Here is a 26,043-nt window from a genome sequence, read left to right as displayed (position 1 = left end):
TGCTGCTACCAGCGCCAACGTTTATCCTCCCATCTTGCCTGCATTCTCCTCCCCAGACACTCTAGGGGAAGGGGGCTGGGGCGCAGCAGGCTGGTTACCGACTACCCCGCACCAGGGAAGATGGGGCCCTGCCCCATGGATGCTGCAGCAGAGTGAGGAGGGGGCCCACTTTGATGGGAAAGGGTGTAGGACCACCTCCTCCCCTTGTTCTGTGGGGGAGGGGTGGCAAGCGTTTGTCCCAGCCTGGGGCTCCCTCTCTGGTTTCCTATTTGCAGTTACTTGAATAAAAAAAAAAAAAAAATGCCTTTTTTGGACTGAGTTTCTGGTGTGAGGCCAGTAAGTGGGGCATAAAGCAATCAGCGTCCCCTGTCAAGAGATGGAGTCTGCCCCAAGGAGGGTAGCTTGAAGCCACAAAAGTTTATTTACAAAATATACACTGGATGCTATGCATCTGGGCTTGTCACCATGGGAACAATGCCAGGGGCCTCTTGTATTATACTTGAGAAAGGAGAGAGCTGCCACCCATGTCACAAGGAAAGAAGGCCCAACGGTAGGCTTGGCTCTGGAGTATTCATCCCGGTACCTATATGGGTTAGTGGCGAGTGGAGGGGGCGGCATGGACACTCAAGTCTTGATGTCCAGCAGGGGCATCCTCTTGTGCTGGTAGCTGTTCTGCCAACCGTGGGCCACCTGGGGGGAGGGCAAGAGGCTGCAGCTCAGAGGCGTGGCGTCCCGCGGCAGCATGGAATTTCAGCAGGATGTGCTCACCTTGGGGTCTCTCACATCGCACAGCAGTTCCTGCTCAGCCTCGTGAAGCTCTTCTGCCGGGTCATAGCTATACATGGGAAGCAAGTGATGGCGAAGCCGATCCACCCTGGGGAACAGGACAGCAGGGCTCTCAACTCTAACTGCACTATTATCTGCTCCCCATCCCCCCAGCCAGTAAAGGGGCCTTGACAAGACAGGGCAGAGGGGATAGCTCCGGGGTGTAGACACTCACCGCTTTTTCTTCTGCACATACATTACCTGTAACAGAGACACGGCACTGTGGAGGCTGGGGAGGTCAGCATGGCCCATCCTGAGGACCTGCTTCCACACCCTTAAAAGACAGCTGAGATGCTGTGGGCACCAGGCCAGGCCCACCCAGCAGCCGTCTTAGCTGCATCTGATGTGGGAGCTCCTTACCACAGCCACCACCACCCCGACCAGGGTGATGAGGAAGAAGGGCCCCAACACATAGCCCACCATGGAGTCGCCGTTGGCCTGGGGGGCATTGGGCACTGTCGTGTTACTCATGACATCAGTAGCCGGATGGCTCAGTGGTCTGCATGGGCAGCGGTGGCCTCGGGAGGGCGCCTCCCCTGGGCTCCCTGGGGAAGGAGGAAGAGAGCTTATCAGTTGTACCTAGGAGCTGGAGTTGAAATTCAGGAACCACTCTGAGCATCGAGGATAGGCCTGCCTAGCGCCTACCGCACGAGGGTGTGGCCCAGCTCAGATGATGGTGACACTGCAGGGTATCAACTGCTTGGTGAAGGTTAGGTGCAGGTTCAAGGCTACACAGAGGAGGGCCTGCAGTGCGGTGTAGGGGCGAGGTAGGATCATGGGAAGGGGACCTGGGTTTGTCCCCATACTGCAGGCTAGGAACCTCAGGTCTGGGCCTGCACCCTTCTTTTATCCTTGATGTAACCCTAGACACGGTCCTCAGCCTCGCTCTCAGATACTAGTGTGGACACTGTAGAGATGGACAGTATCTAATCTGGACGTCACCTGCCTCTAGTACAGCCAGGTCTCCGCCTGTATCCCGCCCCCCGCCCGCCAGGGCCTGACAGGCAGAGGTGGAGAGGATGGCGGCGGCACTGTGGTGGCCCAAGTTCCTGTTGGAGACTCGCAGACATAGGAAGAGGCACGGGTAACCGCCCCAAGTCCGTGGGCCAGTTTTGCCAGTTCCCCAGTCGCGAGCTTCCAGTCTCAGGCCGAGGGGGCCCAGCCAGAACCGGAAGGGTACGAGGCCGCACTTAGGATTCTGGCCCGCCACGGCGGGCGGGAGCTGGTTCCCACGGCGCTGGGAGGCTCGGGAGGCGTGGGGTGGATCCCGGGGGGGCGGCGCCGAGGGGCCGCCACCCGCCTGGGTACCCTGGGACCCCGGCACCCCGAGATGCCCGGTGCGGGCGCGCCGCAGCCCATCCAACCCGGCCATGCCTTACCTCCCGCCGTGCAGCCCTGACAGCAACACCGTGGGTTGGCTCCGGCCCCGGAAGAGCCCTCCGCCGCGTGATCAAAGGACCCGGAGGGAGGGCGGGGCCTCAGCGCAGAGTCTAGCACGGTGGCCAATCCGGAGGCGGGTGGGCGGGCCAGGCGGGGGCCTGCAGTGTCCACGCCGCGGCAGCAGGGGGCGGCCGAGCGCCGCGCAGCGGGAAGGCCGCCGAGGGGGCGGCGCGCTTTCACCGGGGCACGCCAAGGGGGTCACCGCGAGACCCGCGCCCCCAGCCGCTGGCCCAGGGCCTCCCTCCTTTCTGTACCTGCGTCTCCAGTGCAGGTTGTCGTGAAGCTGAAATGATGCCGCGGGACCGGAGCCCAGTGTTAAGCTCCTCTGAGTCCTTGGGGTGGAAGGGGCGAGGTGGAGGGGGAGCGGTACTTCTAGCTTGGGTCACGTGCAGCTTGGTTAGTTTGAGTTCAAGCTGTCATGCATGGTCTGACCGTTGAAGTTACTGAAACTGGAGAAATCTAAGTGTGATTAAGTTTAGGTGGGAGAGATGGCTCGGCGGTTGAAAGCACTTGCTGCTCTTACAGGCGATTCAAGGGAGGCTCCCAGCACCCATGGGTGGCTCACAACCCTTCCCAGAGGATCCAGCACCCTCTTCTGAAGCCAGCGGACACCAGGCAAGCAGGTGGTACAGGCAAAAACACATCAAACACACATTTTGTTTTGTTTTCCAAGACGGAGTTTCTGTGTCCTGGTTTTGCTTTGGAGACTGGGCTGGCCTCGAACTCACAGCGATCCGCCTGCCTCTGCCTCCCGAGTGCTGGGATTAAAGGCGTGCGCCACCACCGCCTGGAATTCCACAATTTTTTGTGCTTGTGACAGAGTCTCACTGTTTATCATCGCTGTGCATTCTGTGAGCTTCCTGGATGCTGGGTGGGCATGCATCACCACACCCAGGGAGATCCAACCCCCTCTGTCTCACTGTAGCTCAGACTGGTCTTGAACTTTGATCCTCCTGCCGTCAGGTCACCTCCTAAATGCTGGGATGACAGGCTTTCTGAATGTTGGCCAAGCATTCTACCAACTGAGCTAGCTTTCTCCCCCCAAACCCATTTCTTCTCCTCCCCCCTCCTTTCTACCTGCCAGTGTGTTGGGCTTAAAGGCCTGTGCCGTCACACCATCTGTGTGTGCGTGGCACCAGATCTCTTCTGCTCAGAGTGACAACTGGATGACTCTGGCCTGGGCTGAGAGTCGTCTAAGGCGAATGGTGGGACTGACACAGGCTGAAGCCTCCTGCATCAGTCAGGTAACGAGGACGAGAGACAGCCGGGGTGCCCTGTTCTTGCTGAAGGACCCCAAGGGGAAGACAAGCGGTGGCCAGGACTAGGCCCACTGGCTACCTCCTGCCTGGCAAGGATGCTGTGAGTTACTCTGGCTGGCCGGGCTGGATTTCCTCTGATCCTTCAGCCCGAGGTTCCGGGGCCATCCGCTATTGCCTTCAGCAAGGAGACAAGCCGCCTTAGGCTTCAGTCAGACCTCCAAGGATGTCAGAAAGCGCCTGAGATTTTAGAAGCTGGGCCCCTTGGTTGTCCACGCACCCAGCTTCTGTTTATTCTCGGGACTTTTGCAGTTTATCTTTTCTCCAGACTTATGCCTCGACTTCCAGTGTGCTGTGATGCTAGCCGTGCCCAGCTGCAGCTACACATCCAGGTGTCTGGAAAGGGTAGTTCATGTGTGCAAAGGGACAGCGTCTCAGGGCCTGGCCTCATTCCTAAGACAGAAACCCTGATAAGCTAGCAAGCAGCATGGTGGCCAGCTGCTTGTGCTGGCTCCAAGCCTCTGCCTGGACACTTCTGTGCTGACAGAGGCTCCAAAGCTTTATTTGCAAATTTAAATTTTCTGACTTTGTGTGTGTGTGTGTTAGTCAGGGTTTCTAGGTTTGCAATGAAACACTCCAACCAAAAAGCAAACTGGGGTTCGTCTGACTTACACGTCCACAGCACTGTTCATCAGAGAAGTCAGGACAGGAACTCAAGCAGGGCAGGAACCTGGAGGCAGGAGCTGATGCAGAGGCCATGGAGGGTGCAGCTCACTGGCTTGCAACTCATGCCTTACTTTCTTAGGAACCCAGGAGCACCAGCCCAGGGATGGCTCCATCCACAGTGGGCTGCCTTCCCCTCAACCAATCATTAAGAAAATGCCCTGCAGGCTTGTGGGCAGCCTGATCTTATGGGGACATTAGCTGAGTTGAGGTTCCCTTCTCTCTGGCGACATTAGCTTGTGTCAAGTTGCCACAAAATTTACCAGCACACTGTGTGTGTGTGTGTTGTTAAAGATCAAAGCCTAGGCTTTAAGCACACTTTAGGTATCTCATATGAGTGCCCTGTCACTGAGGGACATCCCAGCCTCCCCCCCTCGTGCCTGCCTCCTCACTTGATCCACCATTTGAGATCATATTCTGTTTGCTTTGTGCCCTTTTGCACCATGCTTGCCAAACAGACCAGGAAACCACAGAGGCTGAGCTGTTTGCAGGTGACATAACTGCATTTCACAACCAAGCTCAGCAAGGTGCAGGCCAAGGAAGGCAGAGACCTTGCGCCCCTCACAGGCATGTGCCTTAGGGGCCAGGGCTGAAGCTCAGGGTATGGTACCTTCTTAGGGAGCAGCCCTTCACCACCCCCCTTGGAGTTGGTCTGATGTATTCTGATGCTAATTACTGCTTGTGGCCCACCAGGCCTAAGAGCCTAGCCTGTTTGACCAATAAAAGGCCATCACCCTGAGCAGGGCAAATGGGACAGGCGTGGCTAAGGATCCCAGGGTGGGGAGCCAGGGGGAATCTTGGGAAGAAGGAGGCCACCATGGGTTAGGTGGAGAAGAAGAAGCACATGGCCCAGATGATGATAATTAGCAGGCATTTGGGATTATGGGTGAGAGAAATTATTAGAAGCAGATGCCATGGGAATGGGGCCGGGATCCCACACCTGCCCCACTATGGGAGGAAGTAGTTTAGGGGATTAATATTTGCCCTGCCCCAAGTTAACTAAGGCTACTTTAAAATATAACAGGTGTCTGTCTTGATTGATTGTAGCGGGTTAGAAAATACTGCTGTAATAATAATTATAGGCCTGATAATTAACATTATTAGGCTATACTAGTAAAATTTTAACCGCAACACCCCTCCCCCCAAAAAGCATTTAAAGATACCTGAGGAGCCAGGCATGGTGGCACACATTAGTCCCCAGCTTTCAGGAGGCAGATACGTGTGAGTTTGAGGCTAGCTTGGTCTACAGAGTTCTAGGGCAGTCAGGACCACAGGGAAAGACCCTGTCTCAAAATGAAAACCTAGAGGTTCGGCAAATAGGCAGGAAAATAAACCAGCCCACAATACAAACTTAGCTGAAAACTGCCTGGAACTGACACCAAGAACATCACAAACTAGACCTGTTTCATATCTGAACAATTAAGATGAGGAAGGTCGAGGAATTTAGGCTTTTTGAGACGGGTTCTAGTCTTTAGTGCAGGGTGTATGTGCATGCGCCCAGAGAGGCACTGCACTGCCACACCCAGCACAATTATTATTATTTTTTCCAAGACAGGGTTTCTCTGTGTAGCCTCAGCGGTCCTGGAACTCACTATCTAGACCAGGCTGGCTGTGAACTCAGAGGTCCGCCTGCTTTTGCCTCCCCGAGTGTTGAGATTAAAGGCATGTGCCACCACTTCCTGGCACAAAAAATGTTTTAATAATAATAATAATGCCGGGCACACACCTTTAACCCAGCCTGGTGTACTTATCACGTTCCAGGACAGCCAGAGCTACACAGAAAGATCCTATCTCTAAAAGAAAAAAAAAAAAAAAAAAAAAAAAGAAAGAAAGAAAAAACCAGCCAGGTGGTGGTGGCACAGGTCTGTAACCCCAGCACTTGGGAGGCAGTGGCAGGTGGATCTCAGGAGGAGGAAGAAGAGGAGGAGGAGGGAGGAAATAATGGGGTAGAGAGATGGTTCGGCTGGTAAGGTCATAAACAGCTCTAGGGGAGGACTGAGGACTCAAGGGCAGTTGTTTTCTCCGTACCCACAGCAGGTGGCTCACAGCCAACCTTTACTCAGCTCCAGGCAGGCTGACACATGTGAACATGTATGTGTGCATGTGTGCACAGGGTAGAACAAGCCCTGTGAAGGTCCTTGATTTAAGGTAGGATCTCTCACAAGCCTGGAGCTCAGCAGTAGGCTGCGTCTTCCTCCCCAGTGCTCAGACTGCAAGGCTGGCCCACAGGCAGGCATGTTACACGCATGTTAGAGAGGAAGCTCGGGGCTCCCTGCTGTGTTGACTCCACCCTGGGGTAAAGGGTCACTGGGCTAAAACAGATGGTCATGCAGTCCCTAGCCCCCGAGTCTGAGGAAGTGCGGCATGGCCTTTGTTTCAGATCAGGCCATCCACGTGGTCTGGACAGCTACCCGCCCCCGGGCTTGTGGCCATGTTGCCCCAGTTCCTCCAGCTAAGGAGGCTGCAGGTCTGTGTTATGTTCCCACCCCCATGCTGCCCTGCCAGCCTCTCACTCCAGAGTTTCTCCCAGGCCCCAGGGCAGCTTGGTTTGCACCAGGGTGCTGGGAAAGGGTATGCTCTCCTGCTTTCTCTCTCTCTCTCTCTGTGTGTGTTAGAATACGTTGGGTGGGTAGAGTGGCTGTTGCTGGGCACACATTCCATCTACTGTCTTCAATGTACCATTTGGCTGTTTTCTCCAGCCAAAAGAATTCTGAATTTCCCAGGAATCTGCTTTGCAGCACCGAGCTATGAGGACAGACTCTGGTCCCTGAAAGCACCTTCAGAATGGGGGCATGTCCAAGGGGACACAGTCCAGTTTCGAGGCAAAGATCTGAGATCTTTCCCAAAGTGGGGCAGTGAGCATGTGAGCAGGGAGCACTGGGGTGAGAACTGCAGAAAGTTCCAGGACACAGGAATAGCAGGGCATCAGTCCGCCAAGGTGGGCAGAGCTGACTCATTAAGTAAGGGTAGTGAGCAGTCATCGAAGGCTCTGCTGGGGGCGCCACTGCCAGTGTCAAGTCGTGGCTGGCCTCCCTGCCAGGCCACCAGACCCCAGCTTACCTTGTCCTCAGCACTATCAACCACTGTCACATGTTCCAAACCCAGCACTGTCACCACCACCAAGTCAAGGTGTTCCTCATGGACCCTCAGCCAGTATGTCCCCCTTTGGGAAGGACTCACTTCAGCCCTGAGCCTCTTTTGCTAACACTTTAGATTAAACCCAGGTCATGCACATTCCAGGCAAGTTCTCTGCTTCCAACCTAAATTCCTGGCTGCTTTTTGTTTGCTTTTCAAGACAGTGTTTCTCTGTGAAGCCTTGGCTGTCTTGGACTCACTTTGTAGACCAGTCCGCCTCTCAAGTGCTGGGATTAAAGGCGTGAGCCGCCACACCCAGTGGAACCTGGGCTTTTATCATGAGGCTGTGGAGGACTCTGTAATCACCGCAGCACCTCGCCAGCTCTGCTGCCATACACACTGCTTATGAACACAGTACCTGGGGCTGACAAATGGGTCACATCACAGAGGCCATCAGTGACTGAGCTGCACCCTAGCCTGGCCCCAGAGCTCACACTGGCAATCTTCCTTTCCTACTATGGTCCTGTGACACAGCCCCTCCTACCCTGATTCCCATGGCTTAACTCTCTCCAGATTGTCACCTCTCCCATTTCACGTCACCTGTCAGGCAAACAGGTGCCTGCATGAGGACTGCGTGTGCCACGTTTAGCACACTGCTGGTATTTAGGACACTAAACATGGAGGCTCGTGGCTGTACTCTCAGTTGTTTAGTATTAGACCATGGTGAGAAAACAAACCCTTCACAGCCCACATCAGCCTGAATCCAGAAAGGTCCCGGACTGTAACAGGCTTCTCCCAGCACAGGGATCATCAGCTCTCCAGGGACAGGAGCCAAACCTGGTCAGGGGTGATCAGAGCTACCACGCCGTGTCAACAAAGGGTGGCAGGGATGCAGTGCCTGTCCCCAGTGACCGGAGCCACCCTGTTTTCTTTGGGGGTGACTTCCTCCCATAGCTCAGACCAAAACTTGTGGGGGCCTCTTTTGATGTTTCTCTTTTCTAGATACAAATCCTGGAGGTTGCTAGGAGCTCAGCCCGCCAGAAGGCGACCCCACATTTTGATTTACCCGAGAACAACTGGCCCATGGCGATCATTATAATGTAGGTCAGAGGAAGTGTTTTAAAAACCCCAATTACAGCTACAGGACAGTTGGCTCCTCCCCCTGGTGGGAGAGAGGAACTGGGCCAGGGATCATGAGTTCAAAGCCAGCCCATGTTACTTAACAAGATCCTGTTTCAAAAACAGAGATGCACTAGGGGACAGCTCTGTCAGCAACATACTGTGCAGCACAGCCATGGGTGCCTGAGCTTGCCCCCTGGTGCCCACAGAGAAGTGGAGATGGGAGGCTCCCTAGGGCTTGCTGGCAGTCAGTCCAGCCCATGAGTGAGCTCCCGGCTAGAGAGGCTCTGTCTCAAAAGGTCAGGTTGTGACAGTAAAGAAGCCATGGGCTTGAACGAGAACAAGGGTGTGCGGAAAGCTTTGGAGGGTAGAAGGGAAGAGAATGATGAAATCAGTCTTTAAAAAAAAAAAGGGGGCTGGGCATGGTGGCGCATGCCTTTAATCCCAGCACTTGGGAGGCAGAGGCAGAGGCAGGTGGATCACTGTGAGTTCGAAGCTAGTCCAGGACAGTCCAGGCTACACAGAGAAACCCTGTCTCAAAAAAAAAAAGAAAAGAAAAAACAAGGTGTAGAGTGACAGACATCCAGTGCCGCCCTCTATTGGTACAGAAGGAAGGGGAAGGTCTCAGCATGGCACAGCGGAAGGAAGCGGGCAGAACTCAGGCATCCCTGCCACGGTGAAGGGAACCACTCTACTACAAAGCAGTGGGCACGCAAACCAGGTGAGGTGGCCTGACCTTGCTCATCAGCTGCTGGGTGTACACGTTGGCCTGTGCTGGGATGTGCATGCGCGATGTGAGCGGGGTGTACACGTTAGCCTGTGCTGGGATGTGCATGCGCGATGTGAGCGGGGTGTGCACGTTAGCCTGTGCTGGGATGTGCATGCGCGATGTGAGCGGGGTGTGCACGTTAGCCTGTGCTGGGATGTGCATGCGCGATGTGAGCGGGGTGTGCACGTTAGCCTGTGCTGGGATGTGCATGCGCGATGTGAGCGGGGTGTGCACGTTAGCCTGTGCTGGGATGTGCATGCGCGATGTGAGCGGGGTGTGCACGTTAGCCTGTGCTGGGATGTGCATGCGCGATGTGAGCGGGGTGTGCACGTTAGCCTGTGCTGGGATGTGCATGCGCGATGTGAGCGGGGTGTGGATGTGAGCGGGGTGTACACGTTAGCCTGTGCTGGGATGTGCATGCACGATGTGAGCGGGGTGTGCACGTTAGCCTGTGCTGGGATGTGCATGCGCGATGTGAGCGGGGTGTACACGTTAGCCTGTGCTGGGATGTGCATGCGCGATGTGAGCGGGGTGTACACGTTAGCCTGTGCTGGGATGTGCATGCGCGATGTGAGCGGGGTGTACACGTTAGCCTGTGCTGGGATGTGCATGCGCGATGTGAGCGGGGTGTACACGTTAGCCTGTGCTGGGATGTGCATGCGCGATGTGAGCGGGGTGTACACGTTAGCCTGTGCTGGGATGTGCATGCGCGATGTGAGCGGGGTGTACACGTTAGCCTGTGCTGGGATGTGCATGCGCGATGTGAGCGGGGTGTGCACGTTGGCCTGTGCTGGGATGTGCATGCACGATGTGAGCGGGGTGTGCACGTTAGCCTGTGCTGGGATGTGCATGCACGATGTGAGCGGGGTGTGCACGTTGGCCTGTGCTGGGATGTGCATGCACGATGTGAGCGGGGTGTGCACGTTAGCCTGTGCTGGGATGTGCATGCGCGATGTGAGCGGGGTGTGCACGTTAGCCTGTGCTGGGATGTGCATGCGCGATGTGAGCGGGGTGTACACGTTAGCCTGTGCTGGGATGTGCATGCGCGATGTGAGCGGGGTGTGCACGTTGGCCTGTGCTGGGATGTGCATGCGCGATGTGAGCGGGGTGTGCACGTTGGCCTGTGCTGGGATGTGCATGCGCGATGTGAGCGGGGTGTGCACGTTGGCCTGTGCTGGGATGTGCATGCGCGATGTGAGCGGGGTGTGCACGTTGGCCTGTGCTGGGATGTGCATGCGCGATGTGAGCGGGGTGTGCACGTTGGCCTGTGCTGGGATGTGCATGCGCGATGTGAGCGGGGTGTGCACGTTAGCCTGTGCTGGGATGTGCATGCGCGATGTGAGCGGGGTGTACACGTTAGCCTGTGCTGGGATGTGCATGCGCGATGTGAGCGGGGTGTGCACGTTGGCCTGTGCTGGGATGTGCATGCGCGATGTGAGCGGGGTGTGCACGTTAGCCTGTGCTGGGATGTGCATGCACGATGTGAGCGGGGTGTGCACGTTAGCCTGTGCTGGGATGTGCATGCACGATGTTTACAGCTGCTTTTACTCCCATCTATTCGCAGGTTCTCCCCAGTCCACACGGCCTCGATGGTTCGGCTTCTACAGGCTTGACACTCTTCACGGGCAGCAGCGACGTGACCCCTGGCTCAGGAATGTACCGTATGTATGAAGTCATTATTCTACGGCCTGTTTAGGGCATGTGTGGTTTTCTATAAAATAATCTCATATTGTTTCTTTCTTTCTCTTTCTTTTTTCCAAGACAGGGTTTCTCTGTGTGGCCTTGGCTATCCTGGACTCACTTTGTAGACCAGGCTGGCCTCGAACTCACAGCGATCCGCCTGCCTCTGCCTCCCAAGTGCTGGGATCACAGGCGTACATCACCTCCTGGCAAGAAGAATGTTCTTCAAGCTCGCCATGGTGGTTTGACCTACAAACCTGGAATTTGGGAGGCCATGACTAGACGATGTGAGTTTGAGGTTAGCTGGTCTACACAGCTAGACCCTCATCTCAGAAGACAAACAATGAAGCCCCTTTTCCATGTTGGGGCCCAGGGGCACAGCTTGTTGAATGATGCTCCCCCCACCTCATCCCCATCCTGTTTTGTTGCCTTCTGCCTTCCAAGTCCTGACCTTCCTGGCTATTCTGCCCCACCCAAAGGACAGCCACCGCTGCAGTGTGCCCTGTCCTGGCTGGCTGGGCTGGGCTGGCCCTATTCTCAGCACAGGGCACTGGCAGTCTACCTCTTGCTCTGCCTGCCCTTGGCTCCTCTGTGTCATGAGAGACATTTCATGGGACCACCTTTGACCTCTAGAACTATTTCCAAGAACCCAGCGGGGGCATGCAGGGGCTTGAGGGGGGATGGGGTGGGAGGTGTAATGAGAGGGAGGCTGAGCAGTGAAATTAAAGGGCTGATAGAGACCAGTAGGATGGCTCAGTGAGCTGGTCAACCTCAATGACTGGCATTTGCTCCCAGGAGCAAAGGAAAAGGCGCTCTCTAAAGCTGTGCTCTGGCATGTCCATGTGCACCGTGACACACGCATGTGCACTGTGACACGCTCAAATGCGCTTCCTTTCCTAGATAACAATAAATACAAGTCTTAAAAAGGACTGGCACGAAGGGCTCAGGAAGCCACAGGAAAGTGACCAGTGTGTTTTGAACACTGGTTTTTATTGGTTGGCACTGGCTTACAGTCTACAGTTCCAGGGTCCTTCGTACAGGGCTCTCAAACCATCCCAGAAGGCAGAAGGCTGAGCAGCACAGGGCAAGGTTAAGCATTTGTGTTTACAGGGGGCGCTGCTGGGGGGCTGCTAGTCAAGCGAGGGTTAGCAGGAGACTTGGTGGGGCCCCGCCTGGCCTGCTGTAAGGGGGCAGAGATGGTGCCGGCAGTGCACCTGCCCTGTGCCAGACTGTAATTCTCTGCTCCCCCCACAGCCCATGGAGAGGTGCAGAGGAGCCCCAGAATGCTGCATCGAGGAAAGCGAACAGGAAACTCAGCTTCCTCCTCTTTCCCAGGACACGATCCCATAGGCACTGCCAAGGCCTCCCTAGCAGGGCTCTAAGGACGCTGGGAAGGAGGCCAGGCTGGCTGCTGGCGAGAGCGCCCAAGAGGAAATGCTGGACTTACCAAGTGCTGGGAAGGCTGTTGGGAAGGTGGAAACCGTGGGCATGCCCCACAGGCTGTGAAGCCTTAAGCGCGGCCCACCGCAGCGCTTCCTCCGCTCCAGGGCCCGCCCCTCACGCTGCCCTACCCAGCTCAGGGGGCGTCACTCATGTGCCCCCTTCAGCAAGGGTCTGCATCAGCCCTGGGGACGGTACTCAGGTTCATCATTTAGCCTCAGCTGAAAGGTCTGAAGGGGCAACAGAGTTACACTCAGCATATTGCGAGGCTACCTGGCCCCCATGAGGTGGGCTCCTTGGATGAGGAAGCGCCTGTGGACAGCACACCCAGGCCATCTTTTAGATGCACCGGACCCAGCCACTGCAAACTTTCTGCTGCTGGGTGGAGCAGGGCTGTCACTGGGGCCCATTCCATGGGGTTCTAGATGGGATAAAGGCAAGCTCCCCGAGCCAGGCAGGGCCAGACACAGATGGGAGGCAGCACTTGCCTTTCCTTCATCACAGTGGCTTCTGACGCCAATCGAGTGCTCCCGAGTGCTCCTGGCTTCTTTTCAGCACTCACCCAAGTGGGAGTCTGTGCTAACTAAAGTTTTACTTTTAACCACCAGCCTTTTCCTTGATTATAACCAGCTGTAGGCGTTCAGACCATAAAAAGAGGGGAGCACAGCCAACATGCACAGAACCATTCCCCAAGCTGTTTTGTTTATAATATTATAAACTGGACCAATTAATTGTGTCCCTCGCAGTGCCACGCTCCCCACAGCACACCCTTGTCCGTCTGCTGGAAAGGCCAAGCCACAGAGGCATCGAGTTACGCTTTCTTTTGCTTTTCAGTACTGGGGACAGAATCCAGGGCCTGTGCATAAGGAGCAAGCCCTCAGCCAACCAAGCTACTTCTTAGTTCTCTGGTAAGGTTCTTAGAGGCCCCTGGTGGAAGGGCTGAGGCAGGTGGCGACTGTCTGTGGGCCAAAGTTCGCAAGCTCACTCTCCATTCCTTGAGAGGACATGGTCTCTCACTCCTGTCCTGCCTGCACTTCAGTGTTCTCTCAAGCCTCACCCCGGAGCTGCTCCTGGCTGGTCCGGTCCTGTCCTGTTTCTGGCTCTCCACGGTAGTCCTGACCCTCCCCTGAGAAAATGGAGTCTTTTAGATTTTGGTGAAGCGTAACCCACACTAGTGATGTGTCTCTCCACTACAAAGGCTCAGTTGGTCCTGAAGAGCTTCTCACTGAACAAGGACAGGGAGCAGCTACTGTGGCTTAGGAGCATGCTCAACGCAGGGCCACAGCTCAAATCAAAACATGGCCTGCTGGAGTGTTGCCGTTCACCTGCGTGGCAAATGCCTTCCTCAGGGAGTCACTTCACCCCACAGGCAGCCAGACTGAGGCACTGCATCCTTTTCCCTGAGGTTAGGCTGCCCTAAAGCGGGGGGTGTGGTAGTGCATACTTTAATCCCAGCACACAGGAGACAGAGGCAAGTGGATCTGTGAGTTCGAGGCCAGCCTGGTCTATAATGTGAGTCCAGGATAGCCAATGCTACACAGAGACACCCTGTCTCAGGAAGAAAAAAAAAAAAAAAAAAAGGCAGATAAGAGTTGAGGCTCAAACTTTGCAAATGATGAAAACCCTGGATTGAGCAGTCAAGACCTCTAGGGAAGGAAAATCAACGAATCTGCCTTCTAGTGGGGCCCTCACCAAGACCTCCTCCTCCCCAGCGCAGGCCCTCTGGCCTGCAGAGAAGAGCCCTCCCACTGTCCTCCTCCCTAGGGCGTATGCCATGTCCTAAGATGCTGTGCAGGTAGCTGCAGGGGCAGGAGTGACTCTAAAAAAGCTTCATGCCGATAGCTGAGCTCACGCCCGTCCTCTATGCAAGGAGTGGCCCCAAGCGCACACGTGAAGAGGGGTCAGAAGGGCAAGCCTGTCCACACTGTGAAGGTGAGTGGCATCACTCTCTGGGGCCCCTGACCAGTCCACATCCTTCCACCACTCAGCTAGGAAGTTTCTGAACTAGCCCAAAGCCACAGCCCTAACACAAAACTGCGGACAGTGGGGAGGGGCCTAGGGGCTCAGAACACAGGAACATTCTCAGATGGCAGTCAACCTGACTTCATCTGTAAAATGACATGGAGAAGCGCTTCCTGGACACTCCAAAGGACAGGGCCACTAAGGGCCTTCACTGCAGCAGAGGAAACAGGCCTTCCGGGCAGTGGGTATAAGCATCTTTCCAAAGAGCCAAATGGCTTCCCTGTTCCCTTAACACTGACTGCACTGTCCTGCCTGCCCCCTTATGTCAAGAAGAGGATGTTTCCTGAAATGTGGGCGGAAGAAAAAAATTATTTCTTCAGGTATTTCCCCTTTAATTCTAAATCTTTTTTTTTCTCTTTTTTCTTTCTTTCTTTTTTTTCTGAGCAGGGTCTCTCTGTGTAGCCCTGACTATCCTGGGACTCACTTTGTAGACCAGGCTGGCCTCGAACTCAGAGATCCACCTGCCTCTGCCTCCCGAGTGCTGGGACTAAAGGCGTGCGCCACCACCGCCCAGCTCAACTCTAAATGTTGTCTCAACTAAACATACTTAGCGTATTGTCCAATAACAGCGAAGTCAGCCAGCTGCAACAGAACTGTACCGTTTAGCCGAGTGTGGTGGCATACGCCTTAATCCCAGCCCTCGGGAGGCTGAGGCAGGCACTCTGAGTTCGAGGTCAGCCTAGTCTACACAGTGAGGTCCAGGATGAAGAGGGCTATAGCCTGAGACTATCTCAAAAAGGAAACAAAACAAAAACACAGTGCCTGCTCAGGCCTTTCTGTGACTGGAGAGAAGGGTGTAGCTCAGGCTGAGCTGTCCCTAAAACGAAAACAGGAGAACTGAGTGAGGACAGCTTGCCAACCACACAGAAGGATGAACGAGGCCCGCCCATCGCCGCTGCAGAACCAGCCCCCACTGAGGACAGTGCCAGAGGGAAGGGGCAGGGCAGAGGAGCCGCTGCAAGGCTCTTCCTCTGCTGCAAGACCAGGGCACTCAGGCCGCTCCTAATCCACACAGCATCTCTGCCACTAAAAAACTGGCTACATAGCTTCGCTTGCAAAGCACTGACGCACTCCCTGGGGGAATGACTCCCCCTGCTCCCTGAGGCTGCAGGAAGCAAGGCCTCCCTGTACCAGGCACTGTGCAGCACAGGGCCGAGGATGGGGGGGATGGTGGTGCTCCCACAGCTCTCATCCAGCCGAGGGCTCAGCTTCCTCCATGCAGCACTGATGGGGCAGAAGCACACATGTGAGAACAGCATGTCAGCGTGTGTTGAGGGAGTCAGGCCTGCAATGTCTGGGACACTACTACAGAAAATCTAACATGGCTGACTCATGTTCTCTCTTATAGGCGATGGAGGCCAGGCTACACTTAACTGGCAACAATCCTCCTGCCTCAGCTCCCAAATGTTGAGATTGTAAGCATTACTCTAGCATTAAACTATGCCTGGCCTCTTTCTGGTTCTTATATCACACATGCAGAATTAATTCCTGTTTCAAAAAGATTACATGACCTCACTGCTATTTCCCTAATGTCTATAATCATAAACAAAACACTCCACACTCTCTTTTCCAGCCTGAGCATGGTGGACGCTAACAGGCACTTTAGTAGCTATAGAGTGGAGGACGTGAAGATGTGCTGTGAGCCAGGAAATGAGCCTGAGGAAACCAAAGGCGGCTCAATGTCCACAACAGCCTGGATTCTGGGTAGGTTTGTTTTTCACTTTCTTGTTCTTTCTACTTTCTTCGCCACACTAAAGACTGGGTCTAATCAGCTTGTCACAAAGGGACTCCAACTATGCCAGCACCCACAGGCAGCGTGCTGACGAAGCCAGAGAGGAAAAACACCAGCTGTACTCGCCCCGCCAGAGGGAAAGCACGGTGAACTGACCGGTGCTGTTGGGAGCTGGCTTCCCTGAGCTGAACTCGGCAGCCCAGTCTCTGCAGCCACCTGCTGCAGCAGGACATGGCAGCCTCTGGAGAGGACCTGGTGCACTTGGCCTTCTTGACTCAGTGACTCCAACAACAATGAGGACAGGCCTGACTGCAGGCGCAGTCAGCACAGCTGCCAAGGGCCGTGAAGGCAGACAGCAGCCTGCAATGCTTCCTCCACAGCACTTCCTGCAGGCTGGGTGGGCAAAGGAGAGCTGATCAGGAAGAACATGGTGTGGGAGTAAGTTCCCTCTCTGATCCTGGTGGCGCACGCCTTTAATCCCAGCGCTGCAGAGGCAGAGGCAGGCAGATCACTGTGAGTTCAAGGCCAGCCTGGTCTATAAAGTAAGTCCAGGACAACCGGCTGTTACCTAGCAAAACCCTGTCTCAAAAAACACAAATACAAAAAAAAAAAAAAAAAAAAAAAAAAGTTTTCCTCTACGTGTGGCCTGAACTACAGCAGCAAGCAGCAGAGTGTGAGTCTACATGCACCGCGAGGAGCAAGCTGCTCTCTGAACTCATACCCATGGCTGTTTCTACCTTGGGAGGCCTTCCTGTCCTGACCCCCCCATACCCCCCCCACTCAGTTGAAGCCTGTGTTTTGACATTGGGAGACAAAAAGCAAATTAGACATATATAAACGTAAAGGCCACCAGTGATGGCGCGGGGCACCACATATAGCCCTTAGGTGGAGCGAAGAGCAAAAACGTTTCCAAGTTTGAGTATTTATTAGTTTTTAAATAAAGAGAAGTACTATTTTAACTTCACATCTTGGCTACGTTTCAACACAGGCAATGCCACAAAGAGTACCAAGCTCCCACGCTAACCAGGTGTCAGATCCCCTCCGTTCCTTGCTGAAGGCCCTGCCCAAGACCGTTCCCTTCCCAACTAAACCCCACACCTGGCAGATGAGTTCCGCACAAACCTGTATAAACAACAGCAGGAGCCTGCAGCAAGCCAAAGGGAGGGTCACAAGTGGGCCCCTCTCATGGACGACTCCTTGCCGGGCAGACAGTACACTCATGTTCTGAGCACGCCCTTGGTGCAACCGTGGCACATGCTGGGACGTCAGCGAGGCAGGTATGCTTTCCTTGCCCCGGGTACTTCTCAGGACCTCAGTGGGGCTGAGCATAGGGAGAGCACTACTGAGGGTGGCGGCAGAGCATGGGGCCCGTATCCAGGTCAGTGTGGTGTAAGGCATTCAAGGGTAGGAGAGGCCATGTCAACAGTAAAGAGCATTATGGGAAAAGTTTGCAGCCAGCAGGACAGACACGGTGCCTGAAGCTCCGGTCTCTGGGTCAGTGAAGCTGTCCAGCTTAAAGCTCATGTGAGCTTACTGGGCAGAGCTCAATCTCTATCACTGCTCCTACAGGCTTGGCTGGCAAGACAAAACAGGGTCCCTTCTGTTCTCCTTGGCGTGACAATGGCCTGGAAGGCCAGGGTCCCAGGAGCACAAGGAAGGTGGCCAAGCTCGCCATGGCTGGGAGTACAGGACAGGAGGCCTGCCTAGTGACTAGCACTGAAACAAACGTGGGAAGTGCGAGGGGCTTCAAACCAGAAAGATCTGAAATTTTTTTTAAAAGAAGGAAAAAAAAAAAAAAAAAAAAAAAAAAAACCAAAAACAAAACTCTGAGAAAGTGAACAGTTAAGACCCTCTTCCTAAGCCACACATTTACATGTTGTATGTCAGTTTATAATGTACAGACAAGTGCATCCTTGAAGGCAACATGGCCAACCTACGGGACTCCACAGCACATTACAGGACAGATTCTTACAAAGTTTCATCTCACATGGGTTTCTTTTAATGGAAAAAAAAAAAAAAATCAGAGAAAATATCTGGCTAGGCTAGGCTGAGACAAATGGGACCGCTTCAGAACCCCAGGAGGGGAGTGGGCGCCCCCTCTCTTGGAGGGCAGGGTGAGCAAGGGAGGCACGGAGCATGCAGGAAAGTACTTGTGAGTTACACCCCAGTCCCCCCTCAGGAAAAGAGAAAAAAGTTCCCACCATGCCACACCCCACCCACCTCACTCCACATCCCACAACAGCACCTCGGTGCACCCTCTCTGCTGCCCACCATGGTGAAAGAAGAGGCCGTGAGGAGGGTGAGGGGGCGGTGAGGAGAGCCATATTTCAGTCCCGTTTCCACTCTCCGGCTCTTACAGGAAGTCTGCAGTCATCTGATGCCTGACATGGAGCTGGAGTACGTGGTGGTGGCCACGACAGGGGTGCCGTTGTTGGCGGAGTAGCCTTGCCTCAACGTCTCAAAGTATGACGCCTGCACAGGCTTGTGACACTGCAGCACCTTTATGGCATCTTCTATTTTAAACCACTCTCTCTTCCTTCCTGTGGAGGCAGAGGGAGGAAGTGAGCACAGGCTGGAGCAGCGAGGACAGTACTGAGGAGGCAGCAGGCTTCATGGCTGCTGTGTAGCCTGTGATCCCAGCACTCTGGAAGGCAGGAGGGTCAGGAACTGAGGGTCATCCTTGGCTACACGGAACAAGACCAGCCTGGGCTACAAGAGCACCTAGCTCAGTTGCATAGCCCAAAGCAATGCTTCTCAGGACTTTTTGCTCCTTACAAAAGCAAAGCCCGCACTCCACATGACTGACATGATTTGCAGAGCCCACTGCGGGAGCCGGCTGGCTGGGACCCCCGCCTGAGGACCGCCCGCAGCAATCTTCACAGCAGCCTTCCCAGAGCTCTGAGCACCGGGAGCCTGCATCTCCAAGGAGAGGCCCAGCATCCTCGCCTTTGGAAACATTAACCAGCGTCAGCTGCCAGGATCATGATGATGACTGACTTATAATCTGCTATCCCCCCCCTTTTTTTTTTTAATGTATTAAGTGAGCCAGGCATGGTGGGGCACGTCTATAATCCCAGCACTCTAAGAGGCAGAGGCAGGTGGATCTCTATGAGTTCAAGACCAGCCTGGTCTACAAAGTGAGTCTAGGACAGCCAGGGCTACACAGAGAAATTCTGTCTCAAAAAACAAAACAAAACAAAACACAAAACAAAACAAAACAGGGAAATATTTTAAGAGAGGGAAACTGACTTAAGAGCTAGGTCCCAAGCAATCTACTAGGCTGCACTGCTGGCATTTAACCATTTCTCTGGGACGTTAACAGCCTGCCATTTCAACAACTACAAAAAGGCATGATTTTTAATTTTCATCTGTCTTGACATGTATATCTACATGTAGACAGGCTGCATCTGTGTAGATGAGACCTGGGCCTTCTGTGTGAGGGGCAAATGCTCTAGCACCGACCTAAGCCCTCAGCCCCTGAGAGACGACACACCACTTTGCTGTCTTCTTTAACCCAGGAGAGCATCCATCCTGCTGTCTTCTTTAACCCAGGAGAGCGTCCATCCTGCTGTCTTCTTTAATCCAGGAGAGCATCCGTGCGGACACTTGGCCCTCCAGAGCTCTGCCCTCCCATGGTGTGAGGATGCTTGGCCCTCCAGAGCTCTGCCCTCCCAGAGCACAGAGAAAAGAGAACCCAGAGCCTGCACAGGTCAGGCCAGGGCTTCACCACAGCAGCACAGCACCAGCGTGAGTCTCCATCACTACCGAGTGCGCTTCATGGCTGACACAGTGGGAGCCACATCTACTGCAACTTCCCATTCCAAGGACGCTCTCGGTGCACACAGCCCTTTCTCCACCCTGAGCCCGCAGCTCCAGCCATTCCCCATGCCTCAGTATGCAGCTCCACGAGGGCAGTTAGCATTCCCAAGAACAAATGCACCTTCCTTCACTTGTGATTTACACTTAAGACCCAAGTTTTCACCAGCAGAGAATGGGGAGGAGGTGGGAGGGTGCAGCTGGCACACAGAGGCCAGGCGGGAGCTCAGCGCACCCCAGGCGGTACACACCAAGACAAGACTCACAGATCAGCCCCTGTGCTCAGATGCTCTCACTACAGTCACTACTGAGCAGTGCCAAGAAGCGAGAAAAAGGTACCAACCAGCCACGGTGACTTAAAAACTGGCTGTGGTTCCTCCCAGGCTGAGTGGCAAGGTCAGGTACAAAACATACTCATCTCGGTCTCCAAGGTACAGCAGTGGAGCCATTTTGGGGTGGATGCAGTGTTATTTTAGAAGCATTTCTACTTTTGTGGACATGCTTCCACTTGTCCCACCCTATTCCCAGCCTCAGCTTCTCTTTGGACACCTCAGATGCTAATGTCCTCGGCTTCAGGATGCAAACCACTGTGGCATCTGAGCCAGCTCCTGTGGGCAGAGCCGGGCATGACAGGCTGCTGTGGGAGCCGCCCTGTCCCTGCAGTGACTCACCAATGTTCACCGAGTCTTCCCAGTCTTCCAGGACCTCTGTGACAATAAGCACGTACACGTACGTCCTGTGCTTCCTCTCCTGGTTCTGAAGGGCACACAAAGAACAGGGAGGTTCTCCTTAGTGGGCTGAGGTGCTGAGGAAACACTCCTGTCCACTGTCCAGGAACCCAGGGCACGATGCCCTCTGCTTCTGCAGCTTTGTCTGAAGAGGGCTCCACCAGCATGGAGGCCATGCCCTTTGGACAGACTTTTTAAAAATGTGTGTGTGCATGCGTGTGTGTGTGTGTCCATCTGTGTCTGTCCCATGAAGGCCAGAAGGTGGCGTCCCATCACCTGGATCTGGGATTAGAGGCAGGTGTTAGCCACCAGACATGGGTGCTGGGAACTGAACTCTGTAAAAACAGCAAAGCTTTATTATTTACTTATTTATTCTGAGACAGGGTCGGCTGTCTTAGATTCTCCTTCCTCTGTTAGCCAAGGGGTGCTGGGATTCTTGAGGATTTCCACTCTGCCTCTGCCCTAACCACAACTGCACAGGAATGTGTGTGAGTACAGCCTGGGGTGTGCAGGGCGGCCACCTTCCTACCGACTCTGTGCCTCGGTCCCCATGTCCTACTTCCTGAAACCTTTCCCAGCCGCTCTTCCTGTCTTCTCTGTTCTACTCCTCCTGTCACCCTGAGGAGGGGAACGGCAGGAACGGCAGCGAGGCCCCTTCAGGGCGACACCGTCTAACGGACGCCACATGCACACACGCATCCACATAAACGTGAAACAAAAGAGCAGAGGCCAGGTGTGGTAGCACACGCTTGCCCCGCCCCAAGATCTATTTAATATGTACAGTGCTCTGCCTGCATGTAGGCCTGTACTCCAGAAGAGGGCACCAGATCTCATTATAGATGGTTGTGAGTTACCAGGTGGTTGCTGGGAATTGAACTCAGGACCTCTGAAGAGCAGACAGTGCTCTTAACCTCTGAGCCATCTCTCCAGGCCAGTAGCACAGGCCTTTAATCCCAGCATTCAGGAGGCAGAGGCAGGCAGAGCTCTGTGAGTTCGAGGCCAGCCTGGTCTACAAAGAAAGTCCAGGACAGCCAGAGCCATTACACAGAAAAACCCTGTGTCAAAAAAGAAAGACAGACAAGCAGAGAACGCTGGTGTACTGTGCTGTGCTGCCTGCCGTGAGGTTCAGGGAGACGGCAGAACAGGCCAGGACACGATGGCTATTAGCGACTCTCAGAACAAAGGTGTTAAACTTACCTCAAAAATTCCAACTAATCTTCCCAATGTGCCTTTCACTCCAGCCTGAAAGAGGGAGAAACGAGAGTGAGCACAGTGACCATCTCTGCGCTGCCTGGGGTTTTCCCGGGTGCAGTAAATAGAGCTGTGCGCTCAGTGGTTTGGAGCACGCCCTGCTTTTCCAGAGGTCCTACCTGTGAGTCAGGTAACTCACAACTGCCTGCAGCTGCAGTGGATGTCAACCCAGAGTGGAGTCAGCAGGACACACTGGAAGACAGTCTTCACATCTCTCCAGTCTCCCTTACTACTGAACATCTTGCTAAACAAGGTGACTCATGGAGCCTAGTGAAGCTGGGCCAAAACATTTTGTGTACTCACTGATGTATCCATGCAACAAACAAATGCTGAGTAGGAAACAAGGCCCACCATGCCCACCACGCCCACCGTGCCCACCACACCTACTGTGCCCACCATGCCCACACTACACTGGGGAACAAGCATGGTGCGTGATGGACAGCAAAACCTTCACTGACAGCAGTAATCCCAACACTCAGAGGCAGAGGCAGGAAGAATCTCCATGACTGAGGCCAACCTGGACTACAGGAGCTCCAGGACAGTCTGGGCTACGTAGAGATCCTGCCTGCCTCAACAAAACAAAAACAAAATGGACTAGATTCCTGGGTGACTTATATTTTGAAATTAAGCTGTTATCTGTCTCAAGTCTATTATTTTTTGTCCACTTAACCTTTTGGTGTTGTGAATGGAACCACTTTACTTTTTTTTCTTTCTTTTAGATTTTTATTTATTTTATGCATATGAATCTATCTGCATGTACACCCACAGGCCAGAAGAGGGCATCAGATCACATTATAGATGATTGTGAGCAACCATGTGGTTGCTGGGAATTGAACTCAGGACCTCTGGAAGAGCAGCCAGTGCTTGTAACCTCTGAGCCATCTCTCCAGCCTCAACATGTGATTAAAAAAAACCAAAACCAAAACAAAACAACAAAACTTGTTTATTACTATTTTTTATGTGTTTCAATATTTGTCTGCATGTGTTTGCACCATGTGCACACCTAGTGCCTGTGGGTCAGAGAGGGTCAGAGCACCTGGTACTGGCTTACAGCACAGACCGACTTGCTGCCAGCTGCCAGAGAGGCTCGATCCAAGCTAGCACTGCAAAAGCCGCAGGCCTGTCAGCTTCAGGAAACGCTGCTATTTCAAGCCACTGACTGTGGAGTAGTTTGTGTGACACCAACTGAAGCACACACACCCTCATCTTTGTCCCTTCTCCACACTCGGCTCACTGTAGCTAATTCCCCTATACCCTGCTATCAGGATAATGGAGTGAAGTTATGTCACATCCATTTTATTCTCTGCTTTGTAGTATTGCAGATGGTTTTTCTTTTTCTTTTCTGTTTTTTGTTTTGTTTTTCTTTTTGTGAGACAGGGTTTCTCTGTGTAGCCTTAACTGTCCTGGACTCACTTTGTAGACCGATCCACCTGCCTCTGCCTCCCGAGGGCTGGGGTTAAAGGCGTGCGCCACCACTGCTGCCTCCCTCCTTCTTTGGGAACTCCTGAGATTCAACTCAGGTTGTCAGTCTCAAATAGCAAGCACGGTTACCCACTGTCTTGGCTTTGAGAGAGGAAAGTGCTTGCTCAGACTAGCTGAGAGGCCACGGTCCTCCCTACAGGCTTCAGTGAGGCCCTTTTCTGAGGAACCATGCCCACCCTGCAAGCACACACACAGACTCTACGTTTACTTCCTGTGTGTGAGCTTTGCTGGGCGTCTCGCCTCTCTGACTGCAGCGGCTGACGCTGCTGACTACGTTTCGGGCAGACAGAAGCACGTGTCCAAGCCCAGTGTCCTGACCAGGAGGCTCTGGAGGCAGGAGCTGCAGTCGTCAGTGTCTGCTGAAGTCCCTGTGAACCCACGCACACCCTTCCTAACGCCTCAAGATCCGTCCTGGAATGTGGAGCTGGATGGAAAAGCAAACACAACTGTTCTGGAAGACTCTGCTGGACTCATTTCACTTAACAGGAGACTGGCTGTTATCCCAGTAATTCAACCTCCATCCAACAGAGCTCCAACACAAGCTAGTCCAAACAAAGCAGTGCTCCTAACAGCAGATTCTAATCTCTGTCCTTAGCTACGGAATTAGCTGCTCACCCACGGGGAGCATTCAACTGTGTGTGATAAGTGGCGTAAAAAGAGCCTTCTCTCTCCTTCTGGGACAGGCCAGGATAACTTTGAACTCCTGACCTTCTTGCCTCACCCTTTAGGAATACAGGGGTGAGCCCCCTTCCCAGCTCAGGTATCTTTAGGAATACAGGGTGAGCCCCTTTCCCAGCTCACGTATCTTTAGGAATACAGGGTGAGCCCCTTTCCCAGCTCAGGTATCTTTAGGAATACAGGGGTGAGCCCCCTTCCCAGCTCAGGTATCTTTAGGAATACAGGGGTGAGCCCCTTTCCCAGCTCAGGTATCTTTAGGAATACAGGGTGAGCCCCTTTCCCAGCTCAGGTATCTTTAGGAATACAGGGTGAGCCCCTTTCCCAGCTCAGGTATCTTTAGGAATACAGGGGTGAGCCCCTTTCTCAGCTCAGGTATCTTTAGGAATACAGGGGTGAGCCCCTTTCCCAGCTCAGGTATCTTTAGGAATACAGGGGTGAGCCCCTTTCTCAGCTCAGGTATCTTTAGGAATACAGGGGTGAGCCCCTTTCTCAGCTCACGTATCTTTAGGAATACAGGGGTGAGGGGTGAGCCCCCTTCCCAGCTCACGTATCTTTAGGAATACAGGGTGAGCCCCTTTCCCAGCTCACGTATCTTTAGGAATACAGGGTGAGCCCCTTTCCCAGCTCAGGTATCTTTAGGAATACAGGGGTGAGCCCCCTTCCCAGCTCAGGTATCTTTAGGAATACAGGGGTGAGCCCCTTTCCCAGCTCAGGTATCTTTAGGAATACAGGGTGAGCCCCTTTCCCAGCTCACGTATCTTTAGGAATACAGGGGTGAGCCCCTTTCCCAGCTCAGGTATCTTTAGGAATACAGGGTGAGCCCCTTTCCCAGCTCAGGTATCTTTAGGAATACAGGGGTGAGCCCCTTTCTCAGCTCAGGTATCTTTAGGAATACAGGGGTGAGCCCCTTTCTCAGCTCAGGTATCTTTAGGAATACAGGGTGAGCCCCTTTCTCAGCTCAGGTATCTTTAGGAATACAGGGGTGAGCCCCTTTCTCAGCTCAGGTATCTTTAGGAATACAGGGGTGTAGCCCCTTCTCAGCTCACGTATCTTTAGGAATACGGGGTGAGGGGTGAGCCCACTTCCCAGCTCACGTATCTTTAGGAATACAGGTGTGAGCCCCTTTCCCAGCTCACGTATCTTTAGGAATACAGGGTGAGCCCCTTTCCCAGCTCAGGTATCTTTAGGAATACAGGGGTGAGCCCCTTTCTCAGCTCAGGTATCTTTAGGAATACGGGGTGAGCCCCTTTCTCAGCTCACGTATCTTTAGGAATACAGGGGTGAGGGGTTGAGCCCCCCTTCCCAGCTCACGTATCTTTAGGAATACAGGGTGAGCCCCTTTCCAGCTCACGTATCTTTAGGAATACAGGGGTGAGCCCCTTCCAGCTCAGGTATCTTAGGAATACAGGGGTGAGCCCTTCCCAGCTCACGTATCTTTAGGAATACAGGGGTGAGCCCCTTTCTCAGCTCAGGTATCTTTAGGAATACAGGGGTGAGCCCCTTTCCCAGCTCAGGTATCTTTAGGAATACAGGGGTGAGGGGTGAGCCCCCTTCCCAGCTCACGTATCTTTAGGAATACAGGGTGAGCCCCTTTCCCAGCTCAGGTATCTTTAGGAATACAGGGGTGGCCCCCTTCCCAGCTCAGGTATCTTTAGGAATACGGGCTGAGCCCCTTTCCAGCTCAGTATCTTTAGGATACAGGGGTGAGCCCCCTTCCCCAGCTCAGGTATCTTTAGGAATACAGGGCTGAGCCCCTTTCTTCAGCTCAGGTATCTTTAGGAATCAGGGGTGAGGGGTGGAGCCCCCTTCCCAGCTCACGTATCTTTAGGAATACAGGGGTGAGCCCCCTTCCCCAGCTCACGTATCTTAGGAATACAGGGGTGAGCCCCTTTCCCAGCTCACGTATCTTTAGGAATACAGGGGTGAGCCCCCCTTCCCAGCTCAGGTATCTTTAGGAACACAGGGGTGAGCCCTTTCCCAGCTCAGGTATCTTTAGGAATACAGGGG

General features: G+C 53.8%; 2 protein-coding genes across 5 annotated transcripts in view; both read right to left on the bottom strand.

Annotated features, from left to right (window-relative positions):
* Positions 1–624: 624 nt before the first annotated feature.
* On the bottom strand, positions 625–2,315 carry Smim29 (small integral membrane protein 29). 4 transcript variants are annotated; one of them, XM_051153477.1, is made up of 5 exons: positions 2,205–2,315; positions 1,186–1,370; positions 1,001–1,026; positions 769–874; positions 625–690 (listed from the first exon to the last, which is right to left on the bottom strand). In XM_051153477.1, exons 2-5 carry the CDS (start codon positions 1,294–1,296, stop codon positions 625–627), a joined length of 309 nt encoding a protein of 102 aa, XP_051009434.1. In that variant the 5' UTR covers positions 1,297–1,370; positions 2,205–2,315. The 4 variants fall into 4 exon arrangements, 2 of the variants coding, with proteins under 2 accessions (XP_051009434.1, XP_051009433.1); XM_051153476.1 differs by lacking the exons at positions 625–690; positions 2,205–2,315 and adding an exon at positions 1,646–1,733 and having other exon boundaries at positions 727–874; XR_007831404.1 differs by lacking the exon at positions 625–690 and having other exon boundaries at positions 841–874; positions 1,001–1,099; positions 1,246–1,370.
* A 15,759-nt stretch (positions 2,316–18,074) lies between these two features.
* Nudt3 (nudix hydrolase 3) overlaps positions 18,075–26,043 on the bottom strand; it is a 40,158-nt gene continuing 32,189 nt past the window's right edge. The window contains exons 3-5 of the mRNA XM_051153470.1: positions 21,823–21,867; positions 20,569–20,653; positions 18,075–18,621 (exon numbers count right to left, since the gene is read on the bottom strand). Of these exons, the coding sequence (XP_051009427.1) occupies positions 18,452–18,621; positions 20,569–20,653; positions 21,823–21,867 (300 nt within the window). The 3' untranslated portion in view covers positions 18,075–18,451. The remainder of the gene's footprint in view (positions 18,622–20,568; positions 20,654–21,822; positions 21,868–26,043) is intronic.

This window comes from Acomys russatus, chromosome 11 (assembly GCF_903995435.1).
Source record: "Acomys russatus chromosome 11, mAcoRus1.1, whole genome shotgun sequence".
Taxonomy (NCBI): domain Eukaryota; kingdom Metazoa; phylum Chordata; class Mammalia; order Rodentia; family Muridae; genus Acomys; species Acomys russatus.
The sequence above is the reverse complement of the archived record's forward strand: the minus strand, read 5'-3'. Positions and strand labels throughout refer to the sequence as shown.